Genomic DNA, 26,124 nt, shown 5'->3' with positions numbered 1-26,124 from the left:
AAACTGAATTAAGTTGAATTATCTGCAAAACTGCTTCTTTCCAAAAAGACTGAGCTGTGTCTAAGAAAGCAACGACTCGAGCCACAGAACGGAGGCAGAATAAAAACACCAGCCACAGGAATTCAGGTTTGTCATCGTAAAAATATAAAAACACTTTTCCTTGACTTCATAGCTCTCCATACTCTGTGTCTGTCTGAAGAAGAGACTAAATGTGGAGTTAAACAAAGTCAACACTACTGTTTTTGGTTTATTTTTATCTGAGATGCGTTTAGGAAGGAACCAGCTTTGGAATATAGCAGAGCTGGACGGCGTACTGCACAGGGAAAACCGTTTCCATGTACTGGACGGCTACCTAACAACCAAACGACTCCAAGACCACGGAGTAGACGGTCTGCCGCTTCTTATTTCCCTGCTTATTCTACTTCCTGGCAGTGAAACCCCTCTGTGCGCATGTGCTCAGACGTTAAAACGTTACTGAGTCGCTTTTAACTCAGTGACAGAACAGAGTCCCGCATTAAAGGCCATCGAGCTAAATAATAGCATAACGGTGATGATGAATTATCTTTTTAACTCCTTCAGGGCAACATCTGTCTGACCTCTGGACGTTCCAGACATTGTCATTGGAGGAACACAGACTCTATGACTGATTTTATTTTTAGTGGGTTTACAACAGCGGGCAGGAAGACATGGAAGAGCAGAGGGGCTCAGAGGAGCCGCTCAGGAGCAGGGGTGGAGTCTCTTCACTCTTCTTGCCAAGCTCAGCAGAGTTTATCAGTTTAATTGCAGGAATACGACCATAATTAGTCGCAAAGAATTACAGGGGGAGAAGCCTTGAAAGCCAAATTAGCTCCAGGCCTTCCAGGGCGCTGAAAAACCTCAGGAATCTGAGATGGAGGGGACCCACTCTGGGCTTTAACAAACTTTCTCAACTTGCATTCCGCCTCGACTTTAGCTGACAGACGAAACGGAGCTGGAAACTCAAAAAACAAGAAACCATTTATGCCAAAAGGACTAAACAGAATCCATAAATACAAGCAGACGACCTAACATATCATTCACTTCAGCAGCTTACAGCTTTATGTTTGTAATTTTGCACTCATAAAGTAAATTGGCTTTTAAAAATCCTACTACTGCAATTTGAAGCATATAAATTCAAATTTGTGACATAATTAAGCACGACTTGCTGAAAAAAAGCTAATAAATACCCAGCATTTCCCTAAAAATGGAGAAACTCTCCCATTAAATTACTTTATCTATTGCTTTCACTCACAAAACTTTGCTATATAAATATTTTGCAACACTCAAAATCTGCAGGTGACTTTAAATTTAAAGGCAACTTTCCAATCTTCCATAGAAAAGGCAGAACGCAAGATTTAAAAAAAAAAAAACTTTTATATAATACTGTAAATAATATTAAGATTAACAATGCAGTTATTGAACAAGTGCATACGACCGGACTTCTGGGTGTAATAGTTGACTTTAGATTATCATGGAAAAAACATATTAGTAATATTATTGCAAAAATGGGAAAATTTCTTAACTTCAAACATTAGGAATTATGCGATGAAAGCACTAATATTGACATACCTGGACTATTGCCCAGCAGTTTGGTCAAATGCCACTGGGGAATATATAAATAAATTACAATATATACAGAATAGAGCTGCTCGTGTCGCACTCAGGTGCAGCTACAGACAAAATATAAAATTAATGCACAAAGATCTTAATTGGTTGTTGGTCAAATATAGATTTTTGTTTTCATTGTTAATTTTCATAAGAAATAGTTCTAATTCAAATTTCCTTCTGTTTTGTTCAAGCATCTTCCTTTCAGTGTAGAAAATCACCAGTACATTACTAGACATTAGGGCTGTAAATAATAATGGTTTTGTATCGATGCATCGATCCAACAGCCGACGATCCGATGCATCAACACGTCCGCAAGAGAATCGATAAATGTTTTTTTTTCCTCCGGTCTATAGTTATTCATTTGCTCCTAGGCGTAATTCTCCCTCCTGTGCTGCGGTCGCGCTAAACCTTCCTGGTTATACTCTTACAGCAGTGTGTTGCAGTGAGCTTGATGCAGACATTTTTGATTTATGCTCAATATTGAAGCGTGGTCTGAGCTACACGCTGTGGGTCTAGATACGGCCGAGGCGGCAAGGAAGTGGGGGCGAGTTTAGTCCGACGACGGAGGGACATGAGGGCCAAAAAGAGCGGAGATCCAGGTGGAAAAAGGGTCCCAGCGTTCTCGTGCACCTCGCTCTTCTAGCGGGACAAACTTCACGAGTTGTTTTCCGCAATATCGGTCATAAAAACAAAACAAGCTAACCTCCTGTCTGTGGCACTGTTTGCAGTCAGCTACAATTTGGGAGAGGAGCAGCGGAGCGTCTGTGGAGGGGGCGGGACGTCTGGGGCCAAGGTATTGAGTTGCACTGATTGCACTGATTCTCTGCAGTATTTTTGCAGTATTTTTTTGATGCAACTTTTCTACTTCTGTTATTTGCTGTTGTTTCTAAAAGAAAAAAAGCATAACGATATTACAGCTTTCATTGATTTATTTCAAATTTGAAATAAAAAAAAATTATAAAAAATAATCAAATTGAATCGTATCGTGGTGTATTCTTGAATATCGAAAAACAATCGAATCGTTGGGTCAGGAAATCGATACTGAATCGAATCGCCATGATGGATGTGATTTACACCCCTACTAGACATGCAACTAAAGTTAATTTAACTTTATCCATAATGAGAACAAATGCCATAAAATATACTGTTGTGTTTAGAGGTATAAAAGGAGTAATCTGCCAAAACATATCCTGCTTGCTAATAACGCAAATAAATTAAAATTACATCTAAAAGAGCATTTATCAAAATAATATAACTTAATGTTATATTTATTTGTATTTGTATGCGAATATGTATGTATATGTGTAGGTATGTTTACAGGTGTAAGTGTAGAATGTATTTTTATATTTGTTTATATTTTATGCCCATATGAGGGTAGATGTGTGTTGATACAGTATGTGTATATATTGTATTTGTGCATTTTCCTTTCCTTTCATTTATTTGTTGTATTCTCTTGTTTTTAATGTATATATTTTTTAGGACCCCAGGAAGAATAGCTGCAGCATGGCTGTAGCTAATGATGATCTTTTGACTTCTATAGAAGGAGGAACGACATCCTCCTCCAGTTCTAAGCTTAAAGGCAGATTCCAAAGTATTTTGGGTGAATTATTCGGTAAAGAGACAGATTATTCATAGTGACTACGCTTTCAGCACATCTGTCGGTCTCCCAGGAAGAGGATTTCCTAATAAATTGAGCTTCAGTTCAAAATGTTAAATGTTTTTTTTTTTTTTTTAAGCTGCAGACCTCACGGGCTTCAGTGATCATGGATGTTAAGGTTCATCAGAATCAGCTTTACTGGCCAAGTTTGTTCACACAAATAACCTACTTTGGCTCCTGTTCCACTTTTCCTTCATTATTCATAAAAATAAAGAAAAAATGAACTAAAAGAGGATGAACTGCTTGCTGTCGTAAAAGGGAAAGTCTGCGGGAGGAAACTGTATTTATGCAAATAGGCTTTTGTTGTTGCACTGCAAAAAATTTAAATCTAAGCAAGTAATTTTTTTATAAAAATAAGTGCATTTTTTATTGAATTGAGGAGGTATGTGAGACACTTTGTCGATGGAACAAGATAATTGATCTTTAAAATGAGAAAAAAACCATTGCATTGTCTTATTTCAAGCGCATGTTATCGATTTATCTTATTCTAAGGATAAAAATACTCCTTCTACTGGCAGATCATCTTACCTACCTGCTCAAATTAAGGGTAAATACAATAAATTTAAGAAATGTTTACTTATTGCTACATCGGCTTTCCAGTGTGCTGAGCTAGCTGAAGGTAAACGTCTTAATGGTTGTGTCCAGGATGTTTGGGCTCTGCTTAAAGTCGTAGGGAAGCGGCCGTTCCAACCGTTGCATTTCCATATTCTCCTGAGTGGTGCACGACTTTACACGAGTGAATAAAGTGAATGTGATTGGTCGATTATCAAGGGTGCAGGGTTTTTGTGACGGAAGGTTCACAAGCTAGTTTGATTGTGGCCGGTTTCTCGGAAGCATCTTGCTAACCAGTTAGCAACTTAGTGCTAGCAGGTTCCCAATGGGAAATTCCATTGGGACCAAGTAGCACTAAATTGGTGACTTAGAAACGACGCTGTCAAGGAACGCTATGGACAGCGGAAACATGCAAGAGGAGGAGAGTTTAGTGTCGGAGGTCGTGTAGGAGTCTCCTCCGTCATCCATTTTTTATTTAGAGGAGGAAAGCGGGGACGAAGATGTTGTGGAAGAGGACGCCAGGGCGGCAGAAGCTTGGTTTGGTGTAGAAGGCTTCCAGCCGTACATGTTTGAGCCCTTGCCTCGCAACGCTGCCAGTTCTGTTAGCTCTACGCCTGCCGAAGACACAGACGTCCATCCCCGTGAACACTGGGATGCAACTCAATGGGAAAGGAGATTATTCTGATTTCAACCGTTACGTATATTAGCTGCGACAGATGAATCAAGATGCTATGACCGAAAAATTTGATTGACAGATGACCGTTGATATATGATTGGCCGAATTTAGGTGTTCAGGCTGACGTAGAACTAACTGGTTTGCAGAAAAAACCCACAAATTTTAAGATTTTTTTTTTTTTTATAGAAATTTTCTAAATTTTGGGACAATAGTCTGATATTTATATACATGTTTAGGCCAGAATGATTTTACATTACAGTAGCTACATCCTCATTTTGAAAGGAGGAAAAAAGTTCTATATTTGCAGATTAAACACCATAAGGCCGACATTTCCCTTTATATTCTGTCCTGTCTCCAACCGAGCCCATTTATTTTATTTTTTTTTTCTGAGAATATAATCATAAATGTAGCCTACTTCACTGTTTTTGATCCATCGCCATGCATTCTGTCATGTAAAAACGTTTTACATTGTGCTAATAAATTGACAATAAAGGGGCCACTTGTCTTCCAGAAAATGTGTCGGTCTGACTTGTTTTCTGTATGTTTCCTGCATATCGCTAACTAGGGCTGCAACAACGAATCGATAAAATCGATAAAAATCGACTTTTAAAAGCGTTGGCAACGAATTTAATCATCGATTAGTTGTGTCGCGCGATTAATGCGTCATCAGCCGCCGCCGTCATCCGGGGGAAGAAAAAAAAATATGGCGGAGCGAGTCAGCGCCGCAGTTGCAGTGGTGCCAACTCAGCGACTTTTCAGACCCCTCCAGCGACTATTTTTCAAAAAAGCGACTAGCGAAAAATCTGGCGACTTTTTACGGTGTCACTGGCGGCTTTTGCCTGCCGTGGGGCGCCTCCCCCATCCCAACCCCTTTCTCCCTCTCAGCGCGGCAGTCAGAGCCGCAGGATTTTAGTGAGGAGTTTACCCTCAGCGTCCAGACTGCAAATGAAGCGCGCATGCGCCGGGATTGACGGCGCAAATTGATCACAATAATTAAAATAGCCTGCGCTTTGTAAAGTGAAAAAAGTCGTAACATGCAACTTTTGTAAAAACAAATGAACATGGCGCGGAAGCACCACTGTTATGACGCAGCACCTGAAAAGAAAACACGTTGGAGCCTTCGATGGCAGTGAAGAGAGCTCATCAGCAGGGTGAGCAACCATGTTTGTTTGGTTTTAAAGTGGGGAAACGTAACGTTAGTTTCTCAGGTAGCTCATCTGATGCTTTACTTACCTTGTTAGTAGGTTACAGACAGTGATAAGGTTGGCTACTTATTTTACTTTTAATTTCATTTGAATTAGCTTAAGCAGCGTTTATATTTACTTTATAAATAAATTAACTTGCAAATTATGAGGGCAAGGCTTTTAAAGTTTAAATCTACTGGCAAAGATAAAGAAGATCCTGCAATTTATGGAAGTAAAGCAGAATAAAATCCAGCAAGATCAGTAATATGTCAATTAATTATTTGCCACATTCCCATGTAAATATCTGTCTTTGGAGGATGTGTTTTTTAGCACCCCTAGTTCTCTCATTTTTATTCCAAATACAATTTATAATTTGAATCACAGGGCTATTTTTATCTCTATGGTTCAGTATTTTCTCAAGCAGCAACTTTAACTGCTATACTTTCCTGTCTTAAAAGGCAGAACTCTTCTAGTCTAAAAAAAAATGAATTTGTTGAAATGGGGGGGCCTATTGTTTGAACCCTTTAGGGGCTTTAAAAAACAAAAATGCCTGTCTCTTTTTGCGCTTTATGAAACAAAGTAGCCTATATTTTGTGGATGTACAGCTATATTTCTCATGTACTTTTGCGTAGTTTTAACACAAACATTTATTTGTCATATTGCACCAGTACAGTTAATGAGCAACCTGTACTTGTGTGCTTGTTTGTTCTGTCTAAAATGTTTATTTTAGAATAAAGAGGTAAAACATTTTTTTTGTCCGATTCATCGATTAATCGAAAAAATAATCGGCCGATTCATCGATTTTTAAAATAATCGTTAGTTGCAGCCCTATCGCTAACCTTTTCCCAAGCTCATAATGCTTTCTGCAGCCACGGAACAACTGCTGTTACAATTAAATGTAACTTCTAAGTAACGTAGTACCTGTTTTCTGGATACACCCCCAATGGAAGGTGCTGCACCCATACCTTGTCTCCTACTCCACAATGAAAATGTAATTAGACTCTTGCACATTTGGTTCTTGTCCTAGTACACATAAGTAAAGGTATTGTGACTAGTGATCAAAGGTAGTGGAAAATAGATAAATAATAGTTCATAATAAATGAAAAAGATGAAAGAATCCAGTATCCAGTTCTCTGTTGAAAAAGAGACACACCTTGCCTATATTGTTCCCCAGCTTTGGCGCAAACACCTGTTTGCTGCTCTGCCAGTAGCCTACTCGTTATATGGCGCCATCCGCAGACTGAAAGTATTGTAGACTGAAAGAACATTTATGTGACCTGGTGAACATAAAGTAAAATAAAAAAAATCATATAAATGTAGGAGACAGAGAACATGAGCTATGGGGATCATCAAACCTCCACTGGCTCAACTAAGCAAGTTTTTTCTCATTGTACTAATAACACTTTTAATAAGAAATTTTCCTGTTCATTTAATTTTAACAGCAGTTGCTCCATGGCTGTATAAACCATTATGGGAAAAGGTTGGTGATATGCAGGAAAACATACAGAAAACAAGTCAGACCGACAAATTTTCTGGAAGACAAGTGGCCCCTTTATTGTCATTTTATTAGCTCAATGTAAAACATTTTTACATGACAGAATGCATGGCGATGGATCAAAAACAGTGAAGTAGGCTACATTTATGATTATATTCTCAGAAATAAATAAATAAATAAATGGGCTTGGTTGGAGACAAGACAGAATATAAAGGGAAAAGTCGGACTGCCTCTGGCGGATTCGAACCTGCAACGAAGCAAAAAGATTTGCATTGAAGGCGGTTTCTTAAACCACTACGCCACCTAAGTTAAATACGCGCGTTCTTAACGACACAACACATGTTAAAAACGCGCTTCTTGCAGTACTATCACGACGCGCGTAAAAGGCGGCGCTTGTTGGTAAAAGAAGGCGTAAAAAGCGGCAAAATCTCGGGAAAACGTGCGTTTTTTGCAGGTTAATTTCAATCTTAACGCAATAATTCAATGCGAAAAGTGGCCTTCTTGGCTTGCCATACTCCAGTTGATTCTCTACTAGTCTTATGTTTACCTGTTTTTGTGCGCTCATGTCACCTTTAGTCACTTTCAGGGGGAAATCATCCCTGAAAGTAAACAGATTGGATACTTTCACAGGAAAAAAATCCAAATCTAAATAAGTCATTTTTTCTTAAAATAAATGTTTGTTCTTGAATTGAGGAAGTAAGAGAAATTTTGTCAATGGAACAAGAAAATCTATACGAAAACCTGATTTCATTGTCTTATTTCAAGTGCATAGTATCTAATTATATTATTTTAAGAGTACAAATACTCATTCTATTGGCAAACTATCTAATTTTTCTGCTCAAATTAAGGATAAATACACTTAATTTAAGACATTTTCGTTTTTTTCAGTGTTTCAGGAAATCCCTCCTCTTTAGACAGATGTACTTTCCTCTAGTAGCGTTAGCATCGCATCTGCAAGAACCTTTGAGTTAAAGAAGAGAAGCTTTTAGCTTTGTTTGTACGCTCTCCTCATTAGGCAGTAAAGCATTTTTTTTTTTTATAAATGAAAAAAACATGAAGAAAACATAAATTCACTGGCTGACACTGCCTGTCCCGTGTTGCAAACATGAGGGAGTGCATATCCAGCCAACTCTGCTAATAAGCCTCAACACATTATGGCCACATGTACATCAAAAAGGAGGAGCGCATACCAAATGGTTGAGATCAATTATCCGAATACTGGAAGACTTCACCGAGCAACACCCTGAGTCTGGGAACCAGCAGAAAACATGAGGTGTTGCAAACATAGGAGAGCGCTGGAATGTGCAGAAAGAAACAAACACGCAGCAACTCTCTGGTGGTAACTAATGCGATGAAAGACCTGATTTCATCTCTTTCTCAAGCTAAAATATGATGAGCTAATGGAGCTGCTCGCTCTATATGGGCCCTGTTTTGGAGAAAACAATATCATATGTCTCAACACGCTCCCATGGTTTCCATTAACAGTTACAGAGTAGAGCTCAAACTACAAGCTCAGTAAAAAGGCAATTCTTGGCAATTAAACAAAAGCCAAGAACTAAAATTTACAGTTTTGTTCCTTCAAGAGGCATAAAACATTTGCTTTAGATTAGGCCTTTCAAGGATGCAAAAGAGACCCCCACCACCACCCCCGGACCAAACTCTCCAAAAGAAATATATACATCTGACCACAAAGTCAACACAGAGCGCTCTGCACATGTGTCCCACTTCAGGCCCTGTCCCCTGATGGAACCAGATCTGCCCTTTATTCAGTCCTCGTTTTTCATAAGCAGGATGATCCCCGGCTGCTGCTGATTGACAGTAAGTACTGCAGAGAGCGTGTTTTACAACAAAAGTTTGGATTCTGGCATTTTTTTCCAAGCTGGCCAGCAGTAACAGCGTGCTCGATGTCTATGAAGCTCTTCCAGGCCGCCAATTAAGTCTGCGGAGAAGTCGGACCAGGAAACGGGAGCTGGCAGAAATGATTCAGAGTTCTGTTCTGCTCTTTATAAATAAGGTGGAGTAATGGAAGCAAACTGGGTGGTTTGTGAAACCTATGGAGGGAATGTTGTTCCATTATTGTTGGAGGGGACATGTTTTGTAAAGGGAGATAAAAAAAACTTTTAAATGCAATCCATATATAAAGCTTAAAAAAAATGTCATCAAAATGTTTCTTTTTTTTTTTTTTTTTTTACAGATTTGGTATTTTTATTTATTTTTTTTGAAAAATCTGGATTTCTGATTGAGTTTTACAAACTGCATTCTTTTCAAATTGTGTTTTACTGATCACATTCTCTTAGTTCAAACTTTTGTAACCAAAACGGTGTTGTTTCTAACGTTCAGCAGTCCAATAGAACTACATCTTTACCCCTCAGTGGTAGAAAGCAGAATGTTTTGTGGAAAAAGTGATTTGAAAAGAATCTAGTTTGTAAAATTCAATGTAAAAAAACAGAAATGAAAAAAAAATTAAAATTTTAAATTTTTATTGGAAAGAAAGACAAGAAAAGAGAAAAGTTTTTATTTTCTTATTTTAAATGTGTATTTTATTAACAAAAATAATGTAACAAAGTTCCCTCCATACTATATAGCCCTTGGTTTTCCTTTCCTCCTCTCCTCCTTTAGAATCCTGCATATGGGCCAATATCTCCATCATCTCCATGTGGTGCAGGGGGGTTAGTTCAAGGTCTCATCACCCCAAAGAACCCCTCCCCCACATGTTTATTGCCCCCCCCCCCCCCCCCCCCCCCCCCCCCCCCCCACCACCACAGAGGGATAATAAATGGACTGAGATTAAAACAGAGGTTCATCTCTGAGACCCGAAATGACAACAGATCAGTTCGGATCTGGTGCCAAACTTTATTTACAACAGCAAATTTAATCTAAGTCAGTCACTTCCTAAAAAAATTAGTGTATTATCCATTGATTTCAGCAAGTAAGTAAGAAAGACAGTCAAAGGAATGAGAATATTTAAACTCCATTAATATGATAAAGAGCTATTATACTTATTTTAATAAATTTCTACTTATTTCTTCTTCAGCTTTTGGACCTCAGGGTCATCATAGGTGAATAATCCAGGTCCAGAAAGTAAAAACCCCGGCTTTTTTTTTCTTCTTCCTGTTCACTTTTCCAGGTGATTAGTTTGCAACGTGAAGCCAGAAATGCAAATGATTGGAACTGATCTATGTTCGGGACATTTACGTTCTGGTCCTGGATTATCCACCTCCGATGGGCTGTCCTCAATCTGCAGATGTGCTTCAGCTTCAACGCACCTGAATCAATCATTAGGAGGTTCGCTGCAGCTGTCGAAGCACGTCAGCCATTTAATGTAGATGTGCTGGACCAGGAAATCATGAAATCAGGACTCCCAGGATTTTTGATTAAAGTTTATCTATCGTCACAGTTTAAGCAATGCTGTGTAACTTTAGCCACTAGGGGGCATTAGACCTGTAACTTCCAGGTTTAGCCCCTCCCTGGAATCCACTGGAAACACTGCTGTCGCTAAATGAACCAGTCTCTCTCATTGTTAAGGGATCTAACTAGGGATCCACGATATTGGGATTTTGGCCGATATCCGATATTTTAAAACTCATGTAGCCGATAACCGATATCGATACCGATGTTAAAGCTGGACAAAAATAAGTAGTCATTGAAAATAGCAGTTTTGTTATCCATTTCTGACACTTTGAAAAATAATATACTCAAATATATTTTCATATGCTGATATCAAATTGATTTTTAAAAACGCGGTATCGATCAATTTTACTTTCAAAATCTCATGAAATTTCATCGTTCTGTTACAAACTCTCGTGATATTTTGCAAATTCTTGTGAGATTTTGTTAGTGAAATAGATCGATACCGTGTCAATATATCAACATATAAAAATATGGCAAAATTTCGTGAATTTTCGGGGGATTTCGTAGCATAACGATGACATATAGCATTATTTCATTAGTAAAAGAGATTGATATGGTGTTTTTAAATGGCAATATATCAGCATATGAAGATATTGGGATATTTTAATGTATCAATATTTTTTCCCTCGTCTTTAGAAGTTTTTAAGTCTGTAAAAAAGAAGTTTTTGAGGAAGAAGAAGAAGTAGTATTTTTTTATTTTTTTTTTAGACTTTAGAAACTCAGAAGCTGATCAAATATCGGGTTAAATATCGGTGGGGTGGCCGATGTCCGATATTCAGTTTTAAGGCCGATACCGATAGGGGGCCGATTATATCGTGCATCCCTAGATCTAACATCGGCCCACTTTGGATCAGCAGACTGAGAAATCAGGAGTTCCTGGAAAATTTAAGGCCACATTCACTCCAACCCGCAAGTAGCACCGATAGACGCCAAGAGCTGAAGTTTAGACCAGGAAAATAATTTAATACTAACATTAAGCTAATAGTTGGGTCAAAAGTCTCATAGTGTTGCTTTAAAGCAAATACCTTAATTAATCCAACTGAAGATCTGTACTCAGACCTTAAAATTGAGATTTAAGCTATTTTTTAATAAATGCAGAATATTTATTTTGCATGCTGACGGTGGTTCTGAAAAGTACAAACACATCCCATTGGCAATCAAAGATAAATAGAAAAAGTGCTGCAAATAAACTACTTGATTTCATTTAAGGAATGCAAAGTGCTTCAAAAGGAACTAATTTCACTTGTTGTAAATATTAACATTCTTTCTGCTACTTAGCCTGCTTGAATTTGTCTAAGACGGTCATTGTTTTGTGACAATCACATCCTAAAAATAAACATATTTGAATATGTTTCAGGATAAAGAGTGCAACTGGAAGCTTAAAGAGGGTAACTAATAAACAAAGCATGCTTTAGTAGCTTTGTAGTGTTTTTTTTTATCTCTGGTGAAGTGCAGATGAGTGATTGTTCCGTCCACAATGTGCTGCGAGGTGTTTCCAAGCATGTTAAGGAGGTGTCAGGTCTGTGCCTGCGCCTCCTCTGGATTATTCTCCAGCAAAGCAGGTCAGGTGGCTGAACCAGACACCCAACCGGGGGGGTGGGGGGGCCCAGGGCTGTCACTCCAACACAAAATAGTTAACACCTAATTCATCGGGGGGCCATGGAGTCAGTAAAAGCCATTAGCTCAGCTTGGTCTGACTGCAGGGGCCTTCCGCTCCACTAATAGCTTCCCCCTCCCTTCACTTAAAAACCCACTTTTTGTGAATTTGATAAATATCAGAAGAAAAAAAGACCAAAAGTGAAAGTCACAGCTCACTTTTCACTCAATAAATGTACTTTAGATTCTGTTGGACAAAGCTGACGCATATTTCTACAGAAAACATGTACAGAAAACCAAAAACGGCATTTGGGGGTTTTCTCTGATAGGAGTTATCACGAACAATTTCATGACAATATCTGCTTTTAACATTCGAAAATGTGGCTTAGTTCAGCAGATCCTCCATCTGGGAGTGGAAGCAGAAGGGCTGAGGCAGTAATGTTTCAACAGCTCTGGCTGGACTGCATGTTTTCATGATGCTCCTCAGCTGTTGTCTTTCTGCCACTGCTGACAAGTGGAGGCTTTTACTTTGACACCGGCCTGGTGGTCTCCACAGTCTCACTTGGCCGCTCATGATTAACGCTGGAGAAACTTAAAGAGGGCCGAACGTGCATCCGCCTGCACTAAATGCATAATTTTTTTGACACGAGAATATTTACATCAGAGGTGGAAAGTACGGTGGCCCTGAAGTGCAAACTGCAACTACAAATCTAAAAGCGCAACTACATAAAGCAAAGCGCAACTACATTAAGAAAAACAAAACTACATAAAGCAAAGTGCAACTACATTAAGGAAATTGCAACTACATAAAGCAAAGCGCAACTACATTAAGGAAATCGCAACTACATAAAGCAAAGCGCAACTACATTAAGAAAAACAAAACTACATAAAGCAAAGCGCAACTACATTAAGGAAATCGCAACTACATAAAGCAATGCGCAACTACATTAAGAAAAACAAAACTACATAAAGCAAAGCGCAACTACATTAAGGAAATCGCAACTACATAAAGCAAAGCGCAACTACATTAAGGAAATCGCAACTACATAAAGCAAAGCGCAACTACATTAAGGAAAACGCAACTACATAAAGCAAAGCGCAACTACATAAAGCAAAGCGCAACTACATTAAGAAAAACAAAACTACATAAAGCAAAGCGCAACTACATTAAGGAAATCGCAACTGCATAAAGCAAAGCGCAACTACATTAAGAAAAACAAAACTACATAAAGCAAAGCGCGACTACATTAAGAAAAACAAAACTACATAAAAGCAAAGCGCAGCTATATTAAGGAAATCGCAACTACATAAAGCAAAGCACAACTACATTAAGAAAAACACAACTACATTAACCTACCGGAAAAGGTAGGTACCAGTGGGAAACATGAGACATCGCTGATTGGACGACGGCGCCGTTTGACCCTTGAACCGGAAGTTGCGTCGTCTGAACAGTCCAGCTTCTTTTAAGTGTGTCTTCAGTGTACGCAAACTAACTGAAATTTCGTGATTAGTCTTGAGCATATCCAGTATCACCTCGTACGTATGTCCTGATTCAAAATATTCCTGGTTAACGGCAGCTATGTTTGGGGCGCCGACAATATCCATGTTTTCAAAAGCCGCAGCAGGCAGAATGACTTCCGGTTCAAGGGTCAAACGGCGCTGTCGTCCAATCAGCGATGTCTCATGTTTCCCACTGATACCTACCTTTTCCGGTAGGTTAATGTAATTGTGTTTTCCTTAATGTAGTTGCGCTTTGCTTTATGTAGTTGCGATTTCCTTAAAGTAGTTGCGCTTTTAGATTTGGAGTTGCGGTTTGCACTTCAGGGCCACCGTAGGAAAGAGTACCAAAAAATTGTAATTGAGTAAAAGTATCTTTACTTTGCCTAAATTTTACTCAGAGTAAAAGTAAAATTACCCATCTCAAAATTTACGTAAAAGTAAAAGTACAAAATTACTTCATTTAAAATGTAATTTGAGTAAAAGTAACTTAGTTACTTTGAGTTATTTAATGCAAAAAAAGGATGAGTCATGAATCGAATTGACCACAAGGTGTTTTAATCGATTTCAAGGCGTATTTCAGTTACATTCACACTTGCAAAAGATCAGCTGGGCTAAAGAACATACTTCCTCACAGCACAAGGACAGTCACAACCTGAACCATAAAGTGCAAACAATTTTCCATCCTACTTTCCAACAGACACCATGATAGGAATAAAGAAATTTAAACTATGTTTTAAAGTTTTCAAAATGCACACAAAATGAAATGCCCAAAAGATACCAGAAATCAAACTTAAACGCAACAGAATCCCGCTGTTATTAACAAGCTCCTCATTTAATCATTTTAACTCACACTTGTTTTTACATCAATTGCTTATGTTTGAATTGTGTAAATAAAGTTCTGTTAAAAGTCAAAAGTCTTCTTCTATTTTTTAATGGCGATTAAGTGTCGGTTCCGTGACACAGGGGTTTACATTTCCAGCCGCATTTAATTTTTTCACCATCAGTAATTTTTTTTTACTCAGTAATGTGAGGGGGTTTTAAATGTAGCGAAGTAAAATTACTTAGGTTAAAATTTACTCAAGTAAAAGTAAAAATGACATATTTCAAAAACTACTCAGAAAATTACAAATTACTCATAAAAAGTACTCAATTACAGTAACTTGAGTAAATGTAATTCGTTACTTTCCACCCCTGATTTACATTACAGAAAAAAAATAGATACTTTTAAAAGAAATATCTGAAAATCCACCTTTAAGGCTATCATGTGTATTTTTATTTAAAACATTTAATCAAAAGAAAGATTCTTTTAGATAAAATGCAGTAAAAAATTAACTTTATTGTGCAGGAAGCACTTAAATGCTGAGGTAAAGATTACTAATATTACTGAGTGATGAAAGCTACAGTCTCTCAAGTGGAAAGACGTTTCATAAGGTCTAGCCCAGGGCTTATTAATACCCTCCTCGAAATGTCAAATAGGCCTGCGACACAAAATATGTGGGTGGATCACAGTCCTTATTAGAATGAATGCGTTTATAGATGAGGCCTCGCATGGTACGGCGTTTTCTGCAGCCAGAACATATTCCACCCATGTCGGCAGGATGTTTTGCGTTTGAGAAGTAAGCAGGAAACACTTGAGCACATGTGGAAATCATTTGTGTACCTGATGCTGCATTCATGCACAATGCTGTGGTGTTAAGATGCAATTGAAAACGATAAGATTGCTTCTGGGAAGACCAGAAGACAGAAAAGCCTTTAGACCACAGGAAGGCAAAAAAAAAACAAAAAAAAAGCGGGATAATAAGGGCTCGGTCAGAGATTCTGGTTTGTATCTGCAGCAATTCTTCTCATGTGATACGCAGGCTTTAAACAGAGCACCATAGAGGTCCATTTTAGGGCCATTTTCTATTAAATTTCCCAGAGAGGCCCCCTGGTACCTTTGCTAAATATTGCAGGCTCCCAGAGGGACCTGACTCTGAATACTCCAAGATATCCCTCACTAAATCTTCTTATTTTGCTCAAAACATTTGTACCCTGATTCTAACAATAACCCCTGTTGAGTTATTTTAATAAAGCGCTTTAAAAAAAAAAGAAAGATCAAAATTAACCATCTCTTCAAAAAACAAACGCTGAGGTCTTGTACATGTATGGCCAGATGTCTGTTTACGCTCATCACAAGCAATTCTAATATTAGTTTGAGGTTTTGATGTTCTTTATCTGGAGTGAAATAATTATACAACATGCAGCTTCCTGTTTACAGATGAACATTCACTGCATGTTTCTATTATTCTGTCTGAACACTTGGCCTCTCTACAGCAGAACGCTTATTTAAAGGAGTCATAATCTGGTATTTCTAAAGTAGTATTACTTTAGCGATCGTTTCAAGGTGTTGCTTTATTGTATGTCTCGTACCATGTCTTTCGGTTGTGCTGTTCTTTTTTCATCTCGTTGCAGGTGATGAAGCAGACTGAAAAAGTTTTGTCATTGTCTCCTTTCTATCTCTTCTTTCTTTCATCTTTTCTCTTTTTTCCTTTTTCTTCTTCTACTTTTCTGCTCTATTTACATTACAGTGTCCATATAAACTGTAAAACTCCCTGCATAATTATAATAAAGCAATTTATATGCATGAAACAAGTGGAGCAGTATGGCAATTGCCATACCGCTCCACTTGTGAAAGTAAAATCTGTTGGGCTCTTTTTGGCATCAAGACAGTTATTCTTATTGCCACATTGCCAGACAAAACACTGTTAAAAAAAAATAATAATAATAATCTGGTATTTCACATACATAATAATTCTAAAATGTTCTTTAAATTCATGTATTATCATTTATAGGAGGAGCATAATTAAAAATATAGCTCATTAAGACTCCTTTTCAAAGCTGCTTTTTTTTTCTGTGAGGCTTTGCACCAGAAGTTGACGTTTGTATGAGTAGTCAGGTGGATAGTTTTAGAAACATTAGCATTTAGCGATTTGTAGCTTCAAATTTTTTCCTTGTTTTTTACACAACTGTTTCAAAAATTACACAAGCAGCAACTCTTAACGGCTGCATTCAGGTGAGTCCCTGACTTTAGGAATCGGAGACCAGACTCCAGCACTGGAGATGCAGATAAATAATAGATGCTGATGAAGATTCTCAGTCATCCAGGTCATAGTCATTCTGTAAAAGTTCAAAAAATATCCGCTGGACCTGGTTTTCAAGATTTGAAAACGTTTCACCACCTCTCCAGGAAGCTTTCTCAATTCAAATGTCTGGATCCGCAGTGAGTTTGAGTCTTTATATGGACAAAGCCTTGTATCGCTTGGAAACATGCAAATGGAAGCCGATGAGTTGGTCGTTTGGTTCCATCGTTAGCCTGTAATATCTGAAACCTGTCTATGATTCTGATGGTCGGTCGTTAAAGGCGGGGATTGTCTCCTGTAATACCTGAAACCTGTCTATGATTGTTTAGGGTCGGTCGTTAAGGAGGTATTGTTCAACGGCTGGAGCGAATAGGTGCTATGTTCCTCTGTGATGGGGTGGGGGGGTGGTGATATCTGGAAGGGATCATCTCTATAACTGAATTGTAAGTTTTTGGAAGCTGGTGTACTCAGATTCCAGCTTTCAAAAACATAAAATGCAGCAATTGAATTGATCCCTTCCCACTATCATCATCCTTTACAAGGGAGCAGAAAACCTTGCCTATTCAGCCAGTCCAACAACTCCCTGTATCGACCCCCCCTTTCAGAAACTTAAGCCTGGTTTATGCTCAGAAACCAGGTCGTCTGCATGTGTGTTGCAGTTAACGCAACACACCTCCCCCCCTTCCGCAGACACTCTGGTACACCTCCCAAAAATTGTAGGTGACCGCGGACAGGGTTGCAGGGAGGATAGAAAGGAGGTCAAATCTACATCCGCTCCACACTATGCGTATTTCCTGTTTGTTACACTACTGGCTTGTTTTGTTTGTATGACCGCCATTGTGGAAAAACGACCCCTGAACATGGACCAGTTAGAAGAGCGATAAGCTCACTGCGACACACTGCTGCCGGAGAATAACCAGCCCATTAGCCAGGTATGGGGCATTGCAGGCTAACAAAAGAAGCCAAACAGGGTGGACCGTTCGTCCGTTTCTATTTGCGTTGCGTTGCAATTTGCGTTTACTTAACAAAAAAAAAAAGGCTTTGGTGGGCTACTGTGTAAAACCTCGAACTCAATGCTATTTCTGACTTTATGAATTGAAAAGGCTTCCTGGATGGGAAGCAAAACATCTTAAAACTTGTCCAGTGGATTGTTTTTTAACTTTTTTGAGCTGACTCTGACCTGGATGACTGAGAATTTTCACCAGCACTTAAAGTCGTAGGGAAGCGGCCGTTCTAACCGCTGCATTTCCAAATTCTCCTGAGTGGTGCCCGACTTTACACGAGTGAATAAAGTGAATGTGATTGGTCGATTATCAAGGGGGCGGCATTGTTGTGACGGAAGGTTCGCAAAGCATGTTTGGTTGTGGCCGGTTTGTCGGAAGCATCTTGCTAACCAGTTAGCAACTTAGTGCTAGCAGGTTCCCAGTGGGAAATTCCATTGGGACCAAGTAGCACTAAATTGGTGACTTAGAAACGACACTATCAAGGAACGCTATGGACAGCGGAAACATGCAAGAGGAGGAGAGTTTAGTGTCGGAGGTCGTGGATGAGTCTCCCTCATCCATTTTTTATTTAGAGGAGGAAAGCGGGGACGAAGATGTTGTGGAAGAGGACGCCAGGGCGGCAGAAGCTTGGTTTGGTGTAGAAGGCTTCCAGCCGTACATGTGTGAGCCCTTGCCTCGCAACGCTGCCAGTTCTGTTAGCTCTACGCCTGCCGAAGACACAGACGTCCATCCCCGTGAACACTGGGACGCAACTCAATGGGAAAGGAAAGGATTCTGATTTCAACCGTTGCGTATATTAGCTGCTACATATGAATCAAGATGCTATGACCAAAAACATCTGATTGACAGATGACCGTTGATATATGATTGGCCGAATTTAAGTGTTCAGGCTGACGTATGAATAACTGGTCTGAATAAGATAACGAAAAAAAACAGAGATTTTAAAACTGGATTTCTTTTTAAAACAGAAATTTTCTAAATTTTGGTAAAATATCTGATAAAGAGTACATTTATATACATGTTTAAGCCAGAATGATTTGACATTTAAATATTACTTCCCCACGACTTTAACTGCTAAATTTGCTTAGAAGGAATTTCTTTCATTGTTGCAGTGTTGCCGCCGTCCACTAGAAGGAGCCGCTGGTCATTCTGAAACAGAGCCTCAATGGTAATTGCAAGAGAAGTAATACAGAAGCAAAGGCGTTGTCCCGGAAGAACAATCCGTACCATCAGCTCATGGGCAACCAGATATACATCCGGATCGCCCTCGATTTAACTTTAAATAAAAGACCTAAATTACATTTTTCCCTTCATAAAAATAGTAAGCGTAATAAAATATAATGTGTTTAAGGTTAACAATGTATTTCCTGAAAAAAATAAATGCATTAAAATGCTTTGTGTTTTATCATGTCACAGAGGAGCCTCCTCTGTAGATGTGCAATGCATGAAATGTTTTAGCCGTAGTAATACAGTACGCAGAAAGAAGACTGTGAGGAAATGAACAAAAAGCTTAAGGAAGAGAGGTTTAAAGGCTTTAAGTGACTCTGGACTCACATGAAAGGTATGTCGGTTGAACGTGGCCAGGTTCTCCGCCTTCACATTCCACACCACCGGTTGGGGGGAGTTCAGCACAAAGACTAAAGGCTTTTGGTGCGGGCGTATGGAGTGGACGGGCCTGAGATGCAGCTCAACCTGGACAGAGGAGGAAATAAAGAGAGAGAAGGTTCCCATGAGAACATAACAGCAAAGAAGCCCTTCTTTTTTTTTTCTTCCATGTACGACAGCTGAACTCCTCAAAAACGTCAGGATCTTGTCAAACCTTTGATTTTCTCCTATAAAAAGAAAAAGGGAAAACAAAAGAACCACCCCTGTGTAAATATAGATGTGTTATGTTGTAGATGTTTCCTTTTTATCAGCCTCTTCTGGTGGTTTCTGTAGCTTCTTTACTGATAAAAACCCAAAAAAAGACAACATGCTGTGTTCTCCCTAAAAGGCTCTTGCTTTGCTCTGATATGTATACTCAGAGGGATTTGAACTTTCACACAGTGGAGTCTTTGTCAAAGGCAGAAAACATAGAAAGCAGCTGCTCTCTGTTGTCATCTCTACTACGTGCAACTGAGTCTTTTGGTTCTCGGAATGCCGATTTTTCACAATCCACAGGAATGATGGAAATAAACCCAAACTTGTAAGTTTTTGGAGTTTATTTTGTTACCTTCTTGCTGGTTTGGGACTCGCCTGGCTCATTTAGACCAAATCAACTAAGCTTGTTTTTGACATTTTGTTCAGTTAGACATAAATTCAATTCAATTCAATAATCCTTTATTTAATCCAGTTCAAATTAGACTTTAATATGCAAACTTGCAGAGTTTACTTTCTCAGAGGCTCCGTTGGGAAAGATTCGGTGAGCAGAGTCACACTGTCCTTAAAAAGCCTCTTTTACTCACATTAATCCAATTAGCCCCATCCTGTGTTCAGCAGAAACAGCCAGTAAATCACTAACCCAACCCATAAGGATTCACATTATGTGACTTAAAGACCCCTGAAGTAATTTAATCAGTTACAGCTACCAAATATATTCGCCTCGCTTCTTACAAGAACACAATCTTTGTACTTTCATGGACTCTGTTAACCAGAAAAAGAAGTTAATATTAATAAAAAATGATGCAAACACAACATTTCATGCTTGAATTTTAATAGAGTAACAGATCTGCCTTAATCAAAGTGATTCTTTGCCTGCTTTTTTTTAATCCTACAGATTACAATGATTGATAATCTAGATGGATGATTAGTCGTTCCTCCACAGGATGTGGTTTAGCTGTCTCTGCTTTACCCATAGTGTAAAACAGGAAGCCGCTCGGAGCTGATTTGAGAACAGATGCTAATAAATAGTCCTCAAGGCACACTGCTCTGCATGTTTTGGATGTTTCTGAGCTTCAGCACACCTGATTCAGATGATTGCAGTTGAGCAAAGCCTGATAATCTGCTATCAATTAATAACAGGTGTATGAAAGCTGGGAAACATCTAAAACATGCAGGGCAGTGTGCCTTGAGGACCAGAGTTGAAAAACACTGCATTAGGTCATGTAAGGCTGCAATTGATTTATTTGCTAGGAATATGGTAATTATTTTTGATTAATAATTGTAGAGCAAAGGATGCCTTAAAGAGGATTTTATACAGAAATGAAGCCAAGTGAAACTAAAACTTGAGCTTTATTAGAGACAAAATGGTTTGTTTTGCCTTAAATGCAAACATATTTCAGCTAATGGTTTATTCTCCAGATATTAAGTAATGGATCAATAAATTAGTTGATGATTATTTCACTAATTGATTAATTATGATCAAACGCTTTTCAAGTGCTTAGCAATTATGTGCTAATTTGTGTTTTTCTAACACACAATCGGGGGGGGGATTTACCATTAGGTGATACTAGGCCCCCCGAGTTCCTGGGAGCCCCATAAAACTCTCTGTAAATGTACGGTTTATAAAACTATTCCTTATTTGTCCACATTAATTATGTTTTTGATAAAAATCCTTTTGCTAAAATGTCATCAGAACGCTGATAATATTAAGTGTGTCTCAGCCCCCCCCTTCAGTGTCCACCATATTGGATCAGTCCATTGGCTGCACATGTTCAGAAAGGTCCAAACAGAAAGCAGCAAACCATTTCAAAACAAACCATGCAAAGAGCAGTGTTGCGAACTTCAGTCGCTATATTTAGCCACTTTTCAGACCCCTCTAGCACTTTGATTTCTAAAAAGCTCCTAGCGCCAAATCTAGAGACTTTTTTCTGCTACTGGAGACTTTGGAGACAACATCTGAAAGCAGCGAACTCTGCTCTCCAGAGCGAGTAGATTGGTAACCCCGCCTCCTGCTCTCCTCTATCTTGTCTGCTGTCATGATTCATGCAGCTATTATTTCATCCAAATGAAAAATGGAGAACAGATAAGCAGATCATGGCTTGTCTACAGTGAAAAGAAGGACTGGGTTATTTACTTTGGCCTTTTTGGAAACACAGGAAGGAGCAATCAGCTAAGTGAGCTTAGTGCTTGGAAAAAATCTTTCATTCCTTTAGAGACAGCATGAAAAGTCAGCTGAGTACAAAACACACTGGAAAAAATTTAAATCCAGATAAGTGATTTTTTTCTTAAAATAAATGCATTTGTTCTTGGATTGAGTAAATAAAAGATACATTTTGCCAATAAAACAAGACAATTTACACTTAAAATGAGAAAACATAATTGCATTCTCTTACTCCAAGTGCATATTATCTAATTATCTTATTTTAAGAGTAAAAAAACTCACTCCATTGGCAAACTATCTCATTTACCAACTCAAATTAAGGATAAATACACTTAATTATTTTTACTTATTTCAAGATCGTTTTTCCAGTGAGGAAAACAAGAAGAAAAGGGACAAGAAGAGAGGGACAAAACCGAGAACAGATAATGGATGTCTATTCTATTAAAATTTCTCTATCTGTAGAATGAGTCTGTTTATGTGTTGTCTTCTCAATTCAGAGGGGCCCCCTGCCTGTCTTTGCCTAGGGCCCCAAATTTCCTAAAGGCGCCCCTGCACACAATAACAAAAGGTGTGCAGGCCTTTGAAAATGATGACATAAGAGCTGGTAACAAATGAAACAGTTTATGTACCAACAAATTATAGAACTAAAGGGATAATAACAATCATATATATATTTAAAAAAAGGATAGAAGGATATAAATAAATAAATAAATAAATAAATAAATAAATAAATAAATAAATAAATAAATAAATAAATAAATAAATAAATAAATAAAAAGTTGACAGAAGAAAAAGATGAAAAAGGCAAAGAAACTGTCAAAACAAAGAAATCATGTAAGGTCTTATTTATAATTTACACATCACTCAGCTGATAGTATGTAGGTGAAGAGACTTGATATCGATGGAAAATGGTGAAAATGATCTTAAAGTTTTAGATGATAAGCATCAGATGGAAAAAGCAAACATCTTTTATGTGTCAAACAGAGAAGACTGAAGAGTTTCAGGTCAGTGTCATCGTCTGGCCTCAGAGTTTCAGATGAGAAAACCAGGCTTGTTCATATCAAACTTTCATCACACACAGGTTCTTTCCACCCGCTAATGAACCACTAGTCATCTTTCAATTGATGAAATCCAATTGACCAGGAAAAATAAGAATGTATAACCCATCAGGATCCTGGCAGAACATGATGTTCGCTGCAGATGTCTTCTTCTCTGGAAAATCGGATTGATTTCATCAGAAGTACAACTACTGATGCATAAAAAATTAAAAAAAACGGTCTCGGATGAAGTCATTTAGGAAGAGTAACAGAGAAAGCATGAAACGTCAGACCCCAAAGACGTTAGCCCTGAAGGAGAGGAACACAAACCAGATCCTTTCATACCCTGATGCTGCAAGAATCAAACGTCCCTCTGAGACCAGAAAATGGAAGAAATTACTAAACACTTATCTATGAGGCAATCTGGATGAGGATCTAAATAAACAGATCACAGACTCGCCGTCTTCCTTCCAAATATTTACCCCCCCTCTATCCTTTTCTTCACGCCGTCTTTACTCCAGACACTGGAAAAAAAGTGTTGTTCCTCTGAGAATAACAACAACCATGATATAATCATACCTGGCTAGGCTTTGAGGCTCTGGCTTCGTTAAAACGGGAGGGGGGGGTTAGAAAAAGGAAAGAATAATAGCGAAACAGGGGAGAGTTGTAAAAAATGAGGAATTTCAAATCCAGACAGAAATCTTTCCAGAAGACGTGAGTCACCTGCACATGCTCGCATTAAAGCGAGCTGTGAGAAGCCAGGAGGCAAGGAGGGTCAAAAGGTGTGAAAGGTGTGACAGTTCTGAGTAATTCGCTCTAATTTATTTCTGGTAAACAGTCAAAGATATAAAGTAGATAGGAGGACTGGTGACTCAAGGCTGCTACAGAGAATCCAGTCACACTGAAGTGGAAAACACAAAGAGTTTAGACCGAACTACCAGTCCTATTGCAAATTCAGTCTTCTGGGTAAAATTTATCTCGTGAAGAGATCAAAATCTAATCAGGAGTTAAAGTAAACCAGGAATTTAAACAATTACAGTAAATAATAAACACTTTCCCATCTGAGTAATGACCTGTATCCTGAAAAATTGCATTTATTTGAGCTTTTAACTGTTATAAAGCTGTTTCTTCTTAAAAATGATGCGCAAAGTGGACGATGTTTGGCTTATTTCATGCATTTATCAGTAATCTTTATGGGTTTTCCTCCATAAGCAGTGGCCTTCATTATTTTTACATAGAGCAGTGATCGTCTCCTCCTGGAGGCGCCTCCTTTGACCACACTGCGCCTGCTCTGCAAACAACACGCACGCTTTCTCCCATCAGGAAGCGCTGATGTGAGCCAGAGAGCCATCATTTCTGCTCCCAGTAGAGGCAAAGAGGTAGCCTGGGTGCCATTCCGAACTTAGTCCCGCCCACAAGGTTTGAGGTCGGGAAGTTCGGTCTGGCATTGCTCAATAGTAGCGGGAGTATGCTCGCACAATATCTGGCGGGCCAATCAAATTGTCAGGGCGGGCTTTATACGATGATGGACAGATGATCAACAGTAACGTAATCAACCACATGACCAAAGCGCGCTTGGGTGACAACAACAATGGCTGCCGCTGGAGAGTTGAGGTGTGTAGATTCTGCTATTAGGTCTGTTCTAGAAGATATCGACAGCAAATTAATTTTAAAAGAGGAACAGAGAAACGCGATCAAGGCATTTGTTGAAAAGAAAGATGTTTTTGGCATCCTTCCTACGGGATTCGGCAAAAGCTGGCTCCCTTGGTCGCTTAACATACGTCACGCACTCCGTTGCTCTTATTGGTTGTAGGTCTATCCAATTGAGTGCAGAGGCATTTTTTTTCTGGTTCGTTCGAAACACGCCCCATAATCACAGCTCTATGGAGCAGTATCAGACTCAGATTCTGACTAGAATTGAGTAGGACTACGTCAGGCTAACAAAGTAGCTCTTTGAGCAACTCATCAGTGACACTAACAGTTTGTTTTCTGGCTAACATCACAAATGTGTTGTTCAGCCGAGATACAGGCTAAGATAAATGTTAAAAAGAAATGCATGTGTTAAAGACGTAAATGAAAGTCAGCTATGTAAATACATTTGGATTTATGTTCGTTCATTGCCAACTCATTGATAAACGTGACATCAGATCTTCATCTGTGAGGTTTTTCAATTTACAAGTAAAATCACAAAATTAAAAATATAGAAAAAAACGATGAAATCTCATGTTGGAATAATCATGTATAAGATACTTAATGTTTGTTCTTATGATGTATAATGTGTGACATATTACTGTTCCAGAGAGGTGTTGCACAAGCAGTATAGGTCAACTCTCAGGAAGTATTGCTCAAGCTTAACGAAACCAGGAGGTTCTCGGATCATTTGACTACAAGACATTTAAATGCAAATTGACCTGTTCACTGAGGCTGCAAATTGAATTGTATTTCTTGTTTCCTCTTCCTTTAGCGCAACCTCAGCTTGTGTAACTAGGGACCCCCCCTCTGACTTTAATAAATAGCGAGGAGAAAGCTGAAGACCGGCAGAGTGAGGTGGAGATGTACCTGCACGTCTCTTCCTACTCTCCTCGGGAGTAAAAAGAATTCTGACTCTGTGCCTTTCTTTCCATGTTTTACAGTGTTTTAGGTGTTAGACCTGACATCTCATCACAAATTTACGAGTACAAGTTAGAATAAAAATCACAGATTTATGAATATAAACCACAAACCTACAAGTAGAAATCAGAAGTTTAAGAAAAATAGGTTATGAGTACATATCGCAAATGTATGGTACAATTGGTGCTTTTAAACTTGTGGATTTTATTTTTAATTTTGTGGATTTGTGATTTCTACTTCTATTGTTGCAAAGATGTAACTTTCTAACTTATATTCATAATTTCTAAACTTGTATTCTCACAGATTTAAATCTGATATCAGGTGAAACTTTGAGCATACAACAAGGAGCAAACACAAATCCTACATTTATTTTATTTAATTTGATAATATCCTGAAACTAACTTCAGTTAATTTCAGATCAAAATTACTGCAAGTCCAGCATTTAATTGACTTGTTGTTAAACTGGCATCACCCCAAACAAAGACACATCCGGTTCTTCAAATTAAAAGCATTTTCCTGTTTGACTCATTAAAAAGAACCTCACTTAAAGGGAAACGCCGTTTTTTTTTTACATTGGCCTTATGATTTTACGTTATTCCATCATGTTCTACTCACCCATATGAGTTTTGTGTCATT

The 26,124-nt window shown here is 38.5% G+C and overlaps 1 protein-coding gene across 1 annotated transcript in view; it reads right to left on the bottom strand.

Annotated features, from left to right (window-relative positions):
• Positions 1 to 26,124, bottom strand: part of tgfbr3 (transforming growth factor, beta receptor III) — a 142,878-nt gene that overhangs the window by 49,640 nt on the left and 67,114 nt on the right. Inside the window, exon 4 of the mRNA XM_038273105.1 lies at positions 19,375 to 19,512. Within this exon, the coding sequence (XP_038129033.1) occupies positions 19,375 to 19,512 (138 nt within the window). The remainder of the gene's footprint in view (positions 1 to 19,374; positions 19,513 to 26,124) is intronic.

This window comes from Cyprinodon tularosa, unplaced genomic scaffold (genome assembly GCF_016077235.1).
Source record: "Cyprinodon tularosa strain WSP-4 unplaced genomic scaffold, ASM1607723v1 ctg858, whole genome shotgun sequence".
NCBI lineage: Eukaryota > Metazoa > Chordata > Actinopteri > Cyprinodontiformes > Cyprinodontidae > Cyprinodon > Cyprinodon tularosa.
The sequence above is the reverse complement of the archived record's forward strand: the minus strand, read 5'-3'. Positions and strand labels throughout refer to the sequence as shown.